This window comes from Dromiciops gliroides, chromosome 1 (assembly GCF_019393635.1).
Source record: "Dromiciops gliroides isolate mDroGli1 chromosome 1, mDroGli1.pri, whole genome shotgun sequence".
Lineage (NCBI taxonomy): Eukaryota > Metazoa > Chordata > Mammalia > Microbiotheria > Microbiotheriidae > Dromiciops > Dromiciops gliroides.
This window is the reverse complement of record NC_057861.1, coordinates 470,613,241-470,629,943: the sequence shown is the minus strand read 5'-3', so window position 1 is coordinate 470,629,943 and position 16,703 is coordinate 470,613,241. Positions and strand designations below refer to the sequence as shown.

Sequence of the window (16,703 nt, the reverse complement as noted above, 5' to 3'; positions counted from 1 at the left end):
TCCAAAAAATGTTAAAGCTACTTTATCTGATAAAGGCCTAATTTCTAAGTATATAGTGAGCCCAGAAATGAATTAAATTTACAAAAATAAGAGTTATTTCCCAATTTGTAAATTGTGAAAGGATACAAACAGGCAGTTTCCAGAAGAAGTCTATAGTGATATTTAAAAATGCTCTGTCCAATAGAAATTAAAACTACCCTATGTCTATCAGAAATGACAGATGCTGGAAGAAATGAGGGAAAATAAGTACACAAATAAAAGTGTTGGTGGAGTTGAGAACTCGTCTAAACCATGCTGGAGAAAACTATGCCTAAAGGTCTATAAAACTGTGCATACCCTTTGATCAAGCAATGCTACTGCTATATCTATACTGCAAAGAGAACAAGGAAAAGGGCTTATATTTACAAAAATATTTATAGCAGCTTTGTTTTTGTTATAGCAAAAAATTGTAAATTGAAAGGATGACCATAAACTGGGGAATGGCTGAACAAGTTGTGGCATATGGTTGTAGTAGCATACTATAGGAAATGACAAAGGGAGTGGTTTTAGAAAGAAAAAAAAATGGAAAGACCTATATGAACTAATGCAAAGTAAAATGAGTAGAACCAGGAGATCATTATGCAGATTAATAGCAATATGGTAATGATGATCAACTGTGAAAGACTTAACTACTCTGATCAAAACAATAAAAATAATTCAGGATTTATGATGAAAAATATAAACCAACTCCAGAGAAAACTGATAAAGTCTGACTGCAAAATGAAGTATAATTTTTTTCACTTTATTTTTCTTGCCTTTCTTGGAAACATGGCTAATATGGAAATATGTTTTGCATGATTTAACATGTATAACTGATATATTTCTTGCCTTCTCAGTGGGTGGGAGATGCAGTTGAAGGGTGGATGAGAATGTGGAACTCAAAATTTAAAAAGATAAAAATGCTAAAAAAAAGAAACTTCTTAAAAAAAAGAAAAAGAAAGACTTTACCTGTAATTTCTTGGTAGCAAACCCCCACATTAGCAAAGCTGCAAATTCAACATAGAAATATTGAAACTATACTCACTTAGTTCAACAATACTTTGCCCATATTTTTTTATCTATCTGTTGTTGGCTTTTTAAAAAATTAATAAAGTATTTAATTTTTTTCCCGTTACATGTAAAGATAGTTCTCAACTTTTGTTTATACAAGCTCTCTAATTTCATATTTTTTCTCTCTCTCTCCCCTCCCTCCCCCCTCCCCTAGACAGCAGGCAATCTGATATAGGTTTTATATATATATATATATATATATATATATATACACACACATAATAACATTAAACATATTTCTGCATTAGTCGTGTTATAAGAGAAAAATCAGATCAATGACGACAAACCTCAAAATAGATAAATATCAGCACCAAAAACAAAAGAAGTAGTATGGTTCATTCAGCATCTTTACTCCACAGTTCTTTTTTTTCCTGGATTTGGAGATCCTCTTCCATCATGAGTCCCCTGGAACTCTTCTGTACCATTGCAATGGTGAGAAGAATCTAGTCCATCACAGTAGGTCAACACACAATGTTGATGATACTGTGTACAATATTCTTCTGGTTCTGCTCATCTCACTCATCATCAGCCCATGCAAGACCCTCCAGGTTTCTCTGAACTCCTGCTCACCATTTCTTACAGCACAATAGTATTCCATTATATTCATATACCCCAACTTGTCCAGTCATTCCCCAATTGATGGGCATCCCCATAACTTCCAATTCCTTGCCACCACATAAAGAGCAGCAATAAATATTTTTGTACATGTGGGTCCCTCTCCCCTTTCCATGATCTCTTTGGGAAAAAGACCCAAAAGTGGTATTGCTGGGTCAAAGGATATGCACAGCTTTATCGCCCAAATTGCTCTCCAGAATGGTTGGATCAGTTCACAGCTCCACCAACAATGCATTAGTGTTCCAATTTTTCCACAGCTTCTCCAACATTTATTATTTTCCTTTTTTGTAATTTTAGCCAATCTAATAGGTGTCAGGTGGTACCTCAGAGTTGTTTTGATTTGCATCTCTCTAATCATTAGAGATTTAGAGCATTTTTTCATATGGGAATAGATAGCTTTGGTTTCTTCATCAGAACTCTGCCTGTTCACATCCTTTGACCATTTCTCAATTGGGGAATGACTTGGATTCTTATAAATTTGATTTAGTTCCTTATATTTTAGAAATGAGGCCTTTATCAGAAGTACTGGCCATAAAAATTGTTTCCCAGTTTTCTACCTCCCTTCTAATTTTGGATGCATTGTTTCTGTTTGTACAAAATTTTTTTTAATTTAATGTAATCAAAATCATCCATTTTGTATTTTATTATATGTTCTATCTCTTGTTTGGTCATAAACTGTTTTCCTTTCCAAATATCTCATAGGTAGACTATGCCTTTCTCTCCTAATTTACCTATGGTATCACCTCTTATGTCTAAATCATGTATCCATTTTGACCTTATTTTAGTATAAGGTGTAAGATGTTGGTCCATGCCTAATTTCTGCCATACTATCTTCCAGTTTTCCCAGAAGTTTTTGTCAAATACTGAGTTCCTATCCCAGAAGCTGGAGTCTTTGGGTGTATCAAACACTACATTACTAGTGTCATTTATGACTGCGTTTCCTGTGCCTAGCCTATTCCATTGATCCTCCACTCTATTTCTTAGCCAGTACCAGATAGTTTTGATGACTGCTGCTTTATAGTAAAGCTCCAGGTTTCTTACTGCTAACCCACCTTCCTATGAATTTTTTTTCATTATTTCCCTGGATATTCTTGATTTTTTGTTTTTCCAGATGAATTTTCTTGTTATTTTTTCTAGCTCTATTAGGTAGTGTGATTGGTATGGCACTGAATAAGTAAATTAATTTAGGTAGTATTGCCATTTTTACTATATTAGCTCTGCCTATCCACGAGCAATTGATATCTTTCCAAATATTTAGATCTGATTTGATTTGTGTGAAGAGTGTTTGGTAGTTTTGTTCATAGAGTTCTTGGGTTTGTCTTGGAAAGTAGACTCCCAAGTATTTTATATTATCTACTGTTATTTTAAATGGAATTTCTCTTTCTATCTCTTGCTGCTGGATTTTGTTGGTCATGAATAGAAATGCTGATGATTTATGTGGATTTATTTTATATCCTGCTACTTTGCTAAAGTTATTAATTGTTTCAAGTAATTTTTGAGTTGATTCTCGAGGATTCTTTAAGTATACCATCATATCATCTGCAAAGAGTGATAGTTTTGTTTCCTCCTTGCCTATCCTAATTCCTTTCTCTTGTTTTCTTCAGTGAGATTATGCACCTTTTTTCCATTTGGCCAGATGAATTTTTTAAGGCATTGTTTTCTTCAATGAGATTATGCACCTTTTTTTCCATTTGACCAAATGAATTTTTTAAGGCATTGTTTTCTTCAGTGAAATTATGCACTTTTTTTTCTCCATTTGGCCAGTCAATCTTTGTGCTTCCTTTTCCAAGCTGCTGATTCTTTTTTCATAATTTTCTTGTTTTGCTTTCATTTCTCTCCCCATTTTTTCTTCTATCTCTCTCAATTGATTTTTAAAATCCTTTTTGAGCTCTTCCAGGAAGGCTTTTTATTCTTGAGACCAATTCACCTTCCCTCATGAGGCTTCACATGTAGGCAATTTGAGGCTATTGTCCTCATCTGAGTTTGCATTGGCTTCTTCCCTATTGATACAGAAGCTCTCAATGGAGAGGGCTCTTTTTTGCTTCTTACTCATTATTGCAGCTTATTTATTTATTTTTTAAGTTGAGATCTGCTCTGGGGCCACCAGGGTCCCTGTTTTGCGCTTCTTGTGCAGGGGTATAGGTGCTGTGTGACCAGCTTTTTACTCTGAGACCTTTATAGTGTGTGTAGTTCACCCCCCCTGCACCACTTCCTGTCTGGGTGTGCTCAGCCAGATGCACTGCCCTGCTTTAGGCCCCACAGGAAGCCTTCCCTCCCGGCCGGTGCAGGTAGGTTTTTCCACTGTCTTTCTTGGCCACCAGATTTTTGAGCCAGGTTCCAGGGGCCTCAGTTGTTCGGCTGTGGCCCGCAGCTCTTGCTGACTTGCCCTGACCCCCTTGGCGCTGGGCTGCTGCCCTGCTCTGGGCCTCCCTTTTGCCCGAGTCAGACCGACCTTTCCCTGAAGTCTTCTAAATTATTTCTGATTGGAAGACTGTGTCTCTCTGTCTCTTTGCAGGTTCTGTAGTTTCAGAATCTGTCCAGAGGCTTGATTTAATGTTCTTTTTGAGGGAACAGAAGGAGAGCTCAGGCAGCTTGCTGCTTCCTCTCTGCTATCTTTGCTCCGCCCCCCTTGCCCAAACTTTTTGATCATCAGAGTTATTATTCCGTATTTCCTTTCTTGTTTGCATGATGTTTTTCTCAAGATGAAAATGAATGCTGGAAAAAGCCAGAAATCTGTAAAAATGGTCATTGTATTAACATTGTTGGGAGCTACGGGTGTGAATATAATGAAGGATCCCAGTCAAGCACATCAGGCATTGATTTCCTTGGTAAGCTGATATGTGAATACGCATGTGTATATGGAATATATGCTTCACATATGATATCTATATGCACATAGGGCATATATGTTGATGTACACATGTACATTTGAATAATATAAATAATGAACCCGAATATTTTTCCAAAGTTAAGATTGAAATATGGAAAAATTATTAAAATAGTGAAGCAGTAAAATTTACATCAAATAATTTCATTCCAAAATAAAAATATTTGTGAATGAGTTTATCTCTGTTAATGTTAATGAAAAATAAATGTGAACTTAAAAATTTAATTAATTTTCTGAGCCAGAATAATTTTATAAGTTACTTATGGTATGCAATTTAAACCTTGGAGATTTCATATTATTCATCAGTGCTAGAAAATATACAGTTTAATGAGTTATTTTATTAGCTTACTGAGAAGAAAATATAGTGTTTAAATTTTTCAGAAAATGGGAGTTAAGTTCTTAAATTGATTAAATAACATCTTGTGCAAACATAATTTTATATAATATATTTATCTTCAAACCCTTAAAATGATGCTAAAATGCAATTCTATGCTTACTCTACTGATTCTAAATTATATGTGTGTGTGTTTTCAATCACTAAAATTGGTCTGTTATTTTTTGTCATTCACATAAATAAGTTATCTCTATTCAAATTTTGAATATTGACCCACTGACACATAGCTTTCCTGTTTGATAAAAGCGTAGTTCTCTCAATAGCTAGACACTCAGATCAGGGTGTTCGTAACATGTCAGACAGCAGGCAGCATTCAGTTGCTATATAAAATCAACAAGCATGTTACAGGAGAGCTTCCCTTTTAAATATTCATTCAAGCATATAGCCTATGCTTTGAGATTTTAAAACAAAACAATAGTGAAATACTTTAGATTAGAGTGGGTACCCTAAAACTGGTGGTTTTCCAGTGGAGACAAGATTACCACATGTAAGGGACAGTTTAGAGAATATTCCATTTCCAGAAAAGGTTAAGACTAAGGGAATTCTGAAATCTCTTCTCTGAGATTCTCTGGACTAACCTGAGTATATCAAAACCTTAATTAATTTTTTTAACTCTGTAAAAAAATTAATTATTAACTATCTAATATAGTCTAAAAATTTTTATTATTGGACTTATGAAAAATTATGATTATATAAAAAATTATAAGCTTAGAGAAATTATAATTGGGCCGTAAATCACATCTGGGGTGCCATTCAAATGTAAGAATATTTTGACTTACTGGGCCTAATTCGGGGGCTAATCTGACAAGAGGACTAATCTGGGGACATTTGACTATTTGGCTATCTGACTGCTATTTATAGCTGTTTATAAAATTCCACCACACTGCTCCACTCCCAAATTGATAAGCAAAATATTAAGAAGCCTCTTAACTAATAATCACCGCAGAGTTTATTTATAAGATACTATTTAAAATTATGAATACAGGGAAATAAAATGTACAACCTGTTCGCCTCTCTTTTCTCTGTTCCCCTTCCTTCTCATCTGCTGGCCTCCCTGAGTCTTCTTGTCCACACCCCCTCTAATCTTGTCAGCTGGCCTCCAGTCCTCCTGTCAGCCCCCTCTCCTTGTCAGATCCCCTTTTAGTCTAATCCTTATAGCTCCCCATTTAGTCTAACCCCCAGGTCTATATATATGTTTCTTTTCTCCACTCAAATCTCGGGGCTTCCTGCGCTCCCACAGACAAAGCTAATCTGCCAGCCAGGGCTGCGGCTGGGGCCGGGGGGATGTTCGAGCATCCCTTGCCTCAGCACAGGCTATGCCAGAGCCTGGCCTGGATGAATCTCTGGGATAGCTCCACTCAGGGAGGAGGGAGCTAGCACTCCCTTCCCCCGGCTGTCTGACCTGGCTTCTTATATAGCCCACACCGCTTTTTGGCTCAGCTGAAGCAGAGGGGAGGGGCACCAGCACCTCCCACACAGAAGAGACCCTGAGGGCCTAAGGCTTTCTAATCTCAGCCTAAAGGTAGGGTCCCGAAATCAAAATAAATTTCCACAACTCCCTGGGCCTAAGTTTACTCATCTGTAAAATGAAAGAGTTGGATTAGATTGCCTATGGGGTCTCATCACCCCTCAAGATCTATGATCTTCATCTATCTTCTCTTTCATCTGATCTTAAGAGTTCTTCTTTTTGCCAACGTTAAAGTCCTCCCTTTCTCTACCTTTTCTCTTCTTCCATCTCTCTAGTTTCTTTCTGCCCTGAATACAAACATATTCATTTCTTGGTCAAGGTCCTTTGACCTTGTCAAACTCTCAAAATTTCATCTTATATTTTTCTCTCCTTTTCTGCTAATTTTTAGAAATAGTAGTTTATAATCACTATCTCTAGTTCCTCACTACCAACCCCTGAGTAACTTGCATTCTGACCTCAGATCTCACCACTATACTAAAATTGTTCCCATGGTCATTGATGAACTCCTTCCTATTTGCCAAATCAGAAATATAGAATATCAGAATTGGGAAGGCCTCCTAGTTCAAGTCAAATATTAATAAGAATCCCCTCTACAAAATAACCGAGTAGTCATCCATTGGTAAGGGGGAAAAAACCACTACTTCCTCAGATAACCCATTCTACTTTGAGATAGCTATAAGAGATAAGACGACTTTCTTCCGCCTCTGCAACTTCTACACGTTGCTCCTGATTCTGTTCTCTGGAGCCAAGCAGAGCAAGACTATACCTTGGTTGCAGTTAATGTAAATAATGAATCTCATGAGGTTACATTATTCTAATTTGCACTAAATATATCCATTGCCCTGCAAGCAATGATCACATTTTACATAATTATAATTTGAATAGATATGACCACTTCATGGGATTCATTGTTCACATTAACTAGGATAGATACTAAAAAATAGCTATCATATATATGCCCCCCCTTAGTATTCTCTTCTCTAGGCTAAACATCCCCCGTTTCCTCAACCTGTTCATATAGTGAACATACTATAGTTCCTTCACTATTCTAGTTGTGTTCCTTTGATGTTCTATAGCTTCTCAGCATCTTTTATAATATAGTATATGGCAATGAGAATAGTGCACTGTTTTTGAGATGTGGTCTGATTTGGGCTGAGCACATTGAGACTTGCTCCCAAACTCCTGGTCACCATGTTTTTCTTAATGCAGCCAAACTTATATTAGCCATGTTGGCTTCCATTTCACACTCTCCCCTAATACTGACCTTGTAGTCTACAAAAACCCCCAAATCTTTCTTTTTTCAGATAAACCATTGCCTAGGTACTCATCCCATTTCTTATACCTGTGACGTTGATTTTTCAACCCAAGCGTGACTTCACATTTTTCCTATTAAATTTCATCTTATTAGGTTAAATTCAGCATTTTACCCTGTAACTTTTAATTGACTCTCTTCTAAATTACTATTTATCTCTCCCAGTTTTATCTAAAATGAAAAGTTTAAACCATGCCCTCTATGCTATTATTGAAGTCATTGATAAAAATGTTGACTAGCACAGAGAACTACTGAAAACTTTAAAGTTTGTGTCAAACCATTGGTGAATACTCTTTGGATCCAGCCATTAAAACAGTTCACCTATTTGTACTATGCCATAACTGTATGTAGCCCACATATATAAAGCATTCTGCTAATCTTCCAGCCTAAAATATCCCTGGCAAAAAAGGGACATAAAGTTAATCTGGCACGAAACTAGATTGGCTCTTAGTGATCCTTTCTTATTTTTAGTCTGTTACAAAGCATTTATTAAAGCACATATTAAAGGCCAAGCACCATGTTAAGTTTTGAGGATACAAAGAAGGAGAAAACAAAACAAAACAACAACCATAATAAAACATTCCCAGCTATTAGAGAGCTTACAATCAAACTGGGCAATCCTCTGGCCTTCCAAAGTTCATATGATTTTTCTTATGTCAAAGTATATGAGAAGAAGATCGAAGTACTTTCCTCACCCTTCCCCAAATGATTTCTTCTCAGGAGCTTGTCTGGAGGCTCATATCACTAAACTACTAGATAATTCAAATGCCTAATGTGAACTAACTTGCTGGTTTTATATTAAGCCCACAGTGAGAGACCAAATTCTCTCAGCCAATACAGACAGAATTACTACTCAAATGTCTCTGAATTATTAATTCAATGAAGATATCTAGGTCTTTTTCATATAGGTCATATCTTCGATTGATTCATTCATTTGAGACATGCTTTGACCCGATAAAGGTATCAAAGCGTGGTATCTTTTTTTTTCTTATTTTATTTGGGGTGAGGGTTGACTGGACCAATCAATCACATGTGAATAAACTACTTATTGAATTTGTGCTGTATCCTTCTGCTTTCATGTACAATATTTGTATAATCTATCATCCAATTCCTGAAGTTACTTCAAGACCTAACTTATGTTTCACTTTTTTCATTGTCTTCCTTTACCATTAGCAGAAATTGGTCAATAATCACTCCATAGTTTTTCCCTGAACACTCCTTAACTCACATAAAAATATATGTACATGTGATAGCCTCCCTATTTTGTTGTAAGTAATCTTATTTAATTCAAGGACTTATGCCCAGTAGCTAACACAGCTCCTTCTGTATAGTAGACATAATAAATGTTCACTTCAAATGATTTTACTATAATCACTGCAAAGTGAAGAACATTGGGAAAAAATATGTCTGTTTCTAAGTCATACTATACCCCCAATGTAAGAATAGGTTCTATTCCAAAAAAGATCGTATGAAACTAGGTCGGTTGGGACTAAGAATGCATTTTCCATAAAAACAGTGCAATAAAAGGTAACTGTATTTCCAGGGCAGTTCAGAAAAGTCTATTGTAGTTTAATGATGTACCTGAAATATAGTACTATGTGGTATATTTCCCCATATTTTGTATTCCATAGTTCTTGTTAATCTTTTCTAGCTATTTTTTATAAAAGAAAGTAAATCCATGGTTCCAACTTGGGATACTAAGGGGAAAAAAAAATTCTTCTTAACTACCAGAGGAGGAAGGATTCCTACTCCCTCTCCCTTTGCCCCTACCTTTAGACTGTATACCTTACCATCTTTTTCTAGCCACTCCCCATCTCCTCTCATTTAATTTGACTTTGTCTCTAATTGTTACCTTCATGGTCAGAGCAGGAGAATGGAGAAGGCCCAATCCCTTCATCAGACAGAAACTACAACCGAGCTCTCTTTATTTCTAGGAGCAAAATAGATCCATGCTTCTACCCCTGTTTTTGAAGTTAAACATAAGTCAATAAGATTATTTTTCATTTTATTCCATAGACTCCAGAGAAAAAGATCCTAGAAACTTCAGACAGTGAATCTATTTTCTGTGTTTAATGCCTGTCTTTGTTCCTGTCTCTCACATCCTGTTCCCAATATTGAAATATATAAAAATCAGTAATTGCTGTTGCCTATCACACTTGTATCAGCTTTCAATACTAATTGAACAGAAATATAAACAATTTTTAAAGATAGACTTTGGACTTAACATATGCTTTCCTGATCAGGGAAAAAGGAGGGAGGGGGGACAGGTAAAAATTACCATCAGTTCTTCTGAAATGAAAGGTAAGCAGCAACAAATCTGCCCAGACACACTTTTCCTTTTAGTTTCAAGCTGCTTTTCCAAGTGTAGAAGGTTGAGGCAACATCTTTACAGCCTCTCTAATCTCAGCTGCCCTGCCTACCTTTACACTCACTACAAGCTCTCTCCAAACCCCTGCACAGACGATCCCTATCTCATACACACATCTTTCCTCTTTTAAGACTTTTCCCCTTGGCCAAGGAAAGATAGCACTGTCTTTTTAAAAGCTTAAGTTCTCTTTAGTCAATGGATCAAAAACAAACTGAATATTCCCATCCTTTCTAGGCTTCATTTTACCAGCTCTAAATTCTACTTCTTTTTTTTTTTTTGATGGAGGTGGGGTGGGTGGGTAGGGTGGATGGTGGTGCTATAATTGCATATCTTCTTATTCCTGCCAAATGTGAAAGTAAAAGCTCTCTTGGCTTCTATTGAGAAAAATCCATATTACTAGTGATGGATGGCTCCCTGCAAACTAATTAAACATCAGCAGGGTAGAGACTGGGAGATTTGCAGTGAGAGGAAGAAAAAGGAAAGGATCTCTGGGAAAAGGGAAAAGATGGGAGATAGGGAGTGGGACTGTAGAAGGAAGAAAGAGACCTATTAGCTCAGATTCCAGCCCTGAGAAACCTTGGACCAAGGTGAGATGAAGGGATATGACTAAGGGATCAGGAAAATAGAATAGGCAACACTGGGTCTTGGTGGAAGAGAGAATAGGAATTACCAGGGTCTGCAGTGAGGACTGAAAGGAAATTCCTTTGGTCACTGAGGGAGCTCTTTTGGAATGGTTATTGAAAGGTAATGAATTGCCTTATCACATTTAGTCAAATCTAGTAAACTTTTTGTTAAAAGGAGGTGTTTTGTTTTGTTTAACTTTAAGGAGCAATTGATAATCCTTGTGCTTAATCATGCAAACTTGCCAAGTGTCCATGGCAACACCATCCTAAGACTGAAGCAAAGATTATAAATGATCTCTGTTACCTCTAAGAGAAAATTTCTGTGATATCTTAAATAGTATCTTCGAATTACACAATGATTGTCATTGGAAGACTTTTTTTTTTTTTTTTTTTGCAGGGCAGTGAGGGTTAAGTGGCTTGTCCAGGGTCACACAGCTAGTAAGTGTCAAGTGTCTGAGGCCAGATTTGAACTCAGGTACTCCTGAATACAAGGCCTGTGCTTTATCCACTGTGCCACCTAGCTACCCCATGGAAGACATTTTGAAGAAAGGAGTAATTACAGCAAAAGTATTTGTAAACATTGATAATAAATAAAAATCATAGCCCTTTATGGTGATTGCATTTTCCCTTGACTTTATTCATACAGACAACAGAAAAGGATTCTGCTTGGCTGAGGTTCTACAATCAATGTGTCATATGGCCTCCAAAAGCCAGAACCTTGTCACAAAGTTAGAATGTTGCTGTGAAGAAGAATGGGGCTGGAGTAACCAATGTGACCTTTGCCCACTTCCTGTAACTACCCAGTACAAAAAGATTTATCCTCATGGCCCAGGAAATGCCACAAATGGAAGAGGTATGAATTAATGACAAGTGTGACTTATTTTAAATATTTAATGTATTCAAAGGAAAACTTGATTATTTTATTTAACATTTCAATAAATTCTTTCAAAAAAAATACTATAAATTCAAACTAAACTAATTGTTTTTTTTTTTAATTGTTTATTTCTTTTTGGTGGGGCAATGAGGGTTAAGTGACTTGCCCAGTGTCACACAGCTAGTGAGTGTCAAGGCCGGATTTTGAACTCAGGTCCTTCTGAATCCAAGGCCAGTGCTTTATCCACTGCGCCATCTAGCTGCCCCCTAAACTAATTGTTAACAAAATATTCTACAAGTATAAAATCAACTAGTTCTGTTTTTACAAACAAAAAAGACTTTTTTTTGGTAATAAGCAGCTTTTATTTACATAAAAATAATATAATATCACATGCTGCTTGTATAACAATATTATACTATACTATACATATATTTTATGCATTTCTGAGTTTCTAAATTTTTTATGTGTTGTTTGCTGGCCTTCATATGTCATCTACACCTTCTGCAGAACTCTCCCCAGATTCCCATTTAATTTCTTGTGTCAACCTGTGATATAACAATACCACAATAGGAAAAGTCTCAGTGTGGAAGGGATAACTAAATAAACATTCACATTATTTTATTTAGGGAGCCCCTTTTTCTACATATTGTAATATATAGACAATTGTAGGCCAATTGATGGATTAGAAGATAACTGAATTTAGAAAATATAAAATTTCAGTGATAAAGGAGCATTAAGCTGATGTTTTTCAGTACTTTGTAGTTGATTGAGGAGTATGGAACAGATGTCTTTCTAGTTTGGGGGGGGTGGTGCTGTTTGATTTCACTTATTTTTTCTCTCCTTTTCTTTTCCTTTAGTTTTTTTTTTTTTTTTTTAAACAGTATTAGTTAATTGCCCAGGCTAGAAGTAAAGTGGCCACTCAAATGCCTGATCCCATTCCTGATCAGCACAGAAGCTTTGCCCGGCTCTGTTTTTCCAAATTGGTCCAGTTCCACTGTTTTTAGGCAGTCCAATGTCTCTTCACTTCTAGAGAGCTTACCATATTTGCATCTAAGTTCAGACACTCAGTTTTAGGTGTACTGCACAGCTAGGAACTCCTAAAATTCAAATGCCTCCCCAGCAGCAGGGATTCATAGCTTCTGTCAACACACCCAGCCATTTAAATTTTATTTTAAATGCTACCTGCAATTACATGGCTCAGCATATCTACAAACAGAAGGCTGGTATCAAGTTTAAGACTATCAGTCCTGTGTCACAAAATCGTCGTCGTCGTCATTATCATCATCATCCCAAGTGCCTTTGCAATGATCTCAGCTTTAGAAAATGAGGTACTCTCATTCCTAACATACTCCCAACCTTTATTTCATTCAACGGCACATCTCTAGTACTATCCAGCTTTATATCATCTTCTTCCTATTACTATCTCCCTGTATGTTTCTGTTCTTCTTTTGATCACCACTAGAGTGTGCTGTCCCTATCCCATAAATATACTTGCCACCTCCATCTTAGGCCATTGGTACAAGTTCTAGCTTCTCAGCTGCTCTTGAGGACATTTCAGTATCTAAGGCTAAAGTCAAGGCATACTCCTCTCACACATAATAGACTGTTAATACTAGTGACTTAGATATTTGTTGAATTTGGTTGCATTTTCTGCAAGTACTATGTACATTATCAGTCCCACTCAGAAATCACCCAGCATCTCCAAGATCTATGATCTCTTAAACTTGTTTTACATGATAGCAGAGGGGCCATGGAATTTTGTAAATGTTAGAAATTCAAGTATATTTAGAACATGAGGAATAATTAAAATGGTGATATTTAAAATTTCTGGCACAAATTACTGCTGACAGTATACTATAATTTTTGTTCCTTTAAACTAAAGAACAGATTATTTTTTACAAATTTTTGCTAAATATCTACATCCTCTGGAGTTTTACTGATCATGCCTGAAAAAAAGATTCTTCTGAGTCCTAGATTTTTTATGACACTTCTCCCCTTTCCCAGTTCTTCACTATATTTTCAAATTAATTGTATACCAGACTGGCAAAAATGACAGAATAAGAGTATATCCAAGCCCTCACCCACAACTACTTCCACAAAAACATAATTGAAAAATCCAGGGAGAATACACATTAGCAAAGGAAAACAAGGGATTGGAGAGAGAATAGAACCAGTATGGGCCAATACAAAAGCTTCCAGGAGAAAAACTGGACTGGTCTTGTAGCTCTGTGCAGAATGGGTAGCAGCAACAGGTAACACCCAGAAGCTATGTTACTCTGATGGGTGCTCAGATCCAGCATGGACTAATGGATATCTAGGCAAGGAGGGCAGACAAGCAGTGACTACAGCTCTGTCACGCTGACCCTGGAGTATGATTTTGAATTTAACCAAGCATCCTGTGCTGAGATCTGCAACAGAGTAACTGTATCAGAGGAGTACAGATTAGGGCAGTGCCTTCATTTCTTTCACTCTGAAAGTTGATGTTCTTGAAGCAGACCATGACATAAGGTGATGCCATTACTTGCATTGAATTGGATTTAAGTGAGGGAGGGTTGTGCAAAATCACCAGCCACAATGTTTCCTCCTGAGTCATCTGGGTCCAATGGCAAGCTATATATCAAGATGACTGGAGATGTCTCTGGGATATTTAACGCAACTGGGGCTACGTGATTTGCCCAGGGTCATACAGCTAGTAAGTGTCTGAGGTGAGATCTGAACTCAAGTCTTCCTAACTTCTGGGCAAGTGCTCTATCCTCTGTGCCACCTAGCTGCCCACTCTGAACGTACAGAACCTGCTGGCTAGCTGATTTTAGACAGAAAACTAGGGACAAGGCTGCATTTTAAAACCTTAGTTTGGAGCATATAAACCTTAAGCCAGGAAGGCTGAGATCAGACCATTTCATAAATTAGACAAGTTAAAATGAATTGAAAGTTTGCATCTCCCTGTTCTGAAACATATTTGGTATCTTTAAAGAACATAGCACACAACAGTCATAGAAAACCATTACAGGAATGTAGATGATACAGATCAGAATCACAGAAAACCTCAACATTTCATCCACAAGTACAAAGAACATTTCCCTAACACAAAGTCCAAATTAAGGATGTAAACATTGAAGAATGAGTAAAGAAAATGACACTTTTAATAAAGAATACAAGATACTCTTAAAAACAACCCAGAGGAAGAGAACAACTTTACAGGAAATAAAAGCAAAGCCTTAAAGGAAAAGAAAAACTTGACCACAAGGTCACCCACAATTCCTGGAAATAATGAAGCAAGAGTTTTAAAATTTATGTAAATGAAGCATGAGCTCCAGATGAAGGAATTTGAAATACAACAACAACAATAATAATGAAAGTTGGAATTTATGTAGCGCCTACTATGTGCCAGGCTTTACAAATATTATTTCACTTAGTCGTCACAGGCATACTTATATAGAATTCATTGGTCCTCTTTTCTATTTGAGTTTGACATAACTGTTGTAAATAAATATAATGATACCTTTGAAGTTGTTATTTAAATGCTGATGAAGGTTTTATCAAAAGTGTTTACTATGTGCTGGGGATGCAAAAAAAGTCCTTGCTCTCAAAGAGCTTACATTCTAATGAGAGGGAGAAAAAAGTGTGTGTGTGTGTGTGTGTGTGTGTGTGTGTATATATGTATATATATATGTATATATATGTATATATACATATACACACACACATATATACACATACATGTATATGTATGTATATGTTTATATGTATGTATACATACATACACACATTTAGGTAGATACATGGAAAGCACTATAAGAAGGGAAGCAGCTTGGGGTGGGAGGCAGAAAAGTTAAGAAGATGAAATATAGAATATCGTATTCAAAGCATTGCAAGTGTTATTTCAATATAGAGTTTGGAGGAGAGGAGAGTACAAGAAGACTGGAAAGGTAGGAAAGATACAGCTTATGAAAAGTTTTAAATACCAAACCAAAGAGATTGTTTTTTGTTTTGTTTTCGGTTTTTTTTGTGAGGCAATTGGGGTTAAGTGACTTGCCCAGGGTCACACAGCTAGTAAGTGTCAAGTTTCTGAGGCCACATTTGAACTCAGGTCCTCCTGATTCCACGGCTAGTGTTCTATCTACTGTACCACCTAGCTACCCCAAGTTTTTTTTTTATGTTAGAAGTAATAGTCACTAGAGTTCATTAAGGAGGGAGAGTGAGTGACATGGTTAGATTTTCTCTTTAGAAAAATCACTTGGCAAGAGATTTGAAGCAGAGAGATTGGTTAAAAGCCTATTTTAATGTTCTAGGCAAGACACATAGGAGAGCCAGGAGAAAATAATGTAGCCAAAACTGAGGTCTATCAAATATAATGATTATACTTCTTTCTGTTATAAGCTATAAATAAGCTGGTTGGTTTCTTGACAATTATAAACACCTATAGTCAAAATCCAGTTCTCAGAATGACAAAATATTTTTATTACAGCAAGAAGATAGGAATTGACTTTACCTAATTATATAACTATTTATATTTAGATTAAAAATGGGATTACTAAAACATTGTCCTCTCTAACAGTGAGATAGAATGAAAAGAGCATTTGACTGGAAATCAGGATTGCTCAGATTTTGTTTCTTAAAAGATCGTGGAGAATGCCAACATGGTACAGGTTGAAAGGCCTGGCTCTTTTTGGAATCAGCATTCTTTGAGTATGAGTCCAGGCTCTGCTAGTTAATCTCATCAATAAAAAGAAAAGTTTGGAGTAGAACTATAAGTCTCTACAGATCTTTTTTTTATGCTCCTAAGATGAAATAATAGCAAATGTCCAGATTTTCAGATTTTCCAGAAGAAGGGGGCACAAGGAGAGAGTAGTGTCTCAAAACTATTGCCTTTGATTCTTGGTAGAATTCAAGAGTATTAGTAAAGAGATCATCTGTAAACACTCTTAAAGAAATCCAGAATGACTTTAGGAACGAGTCATGCCAGACTAACTTCCAGTTCTTCCTTTTTTCATTTCTAGCGAAGCAGAATAACTAATAGATTAGAATTATGCTGTGGACATAGTATACTTACATATTAGCAAAGCATTTGAC

General features: G+C 36.3%; 1 protein-coding gene across 1 annotated transcript in view; it reads left to right on the top strand.

The window, feature by feature from the left end:
* Positions 1–16,703, top strand: part of LOC122750520 (fibrillin-2-like) — a 137,203-nt gene that overhangs the window by 96,192 nt on the left and 24,308 nt on the right. The window contains exons 30-31 of the mRNA XM_043997270.1: positions 4,407–4,532; positions 11,403–11,609. Coding sequence (XP_043853205.1) covers positions 4,407–4,532; positions 11,403–11,609 — 333 coding nt within the window. The remainder of the gene's footprint in view (positions 1–4,406; positions 4,533–11,402; positions 11,610–16,703) is intronic.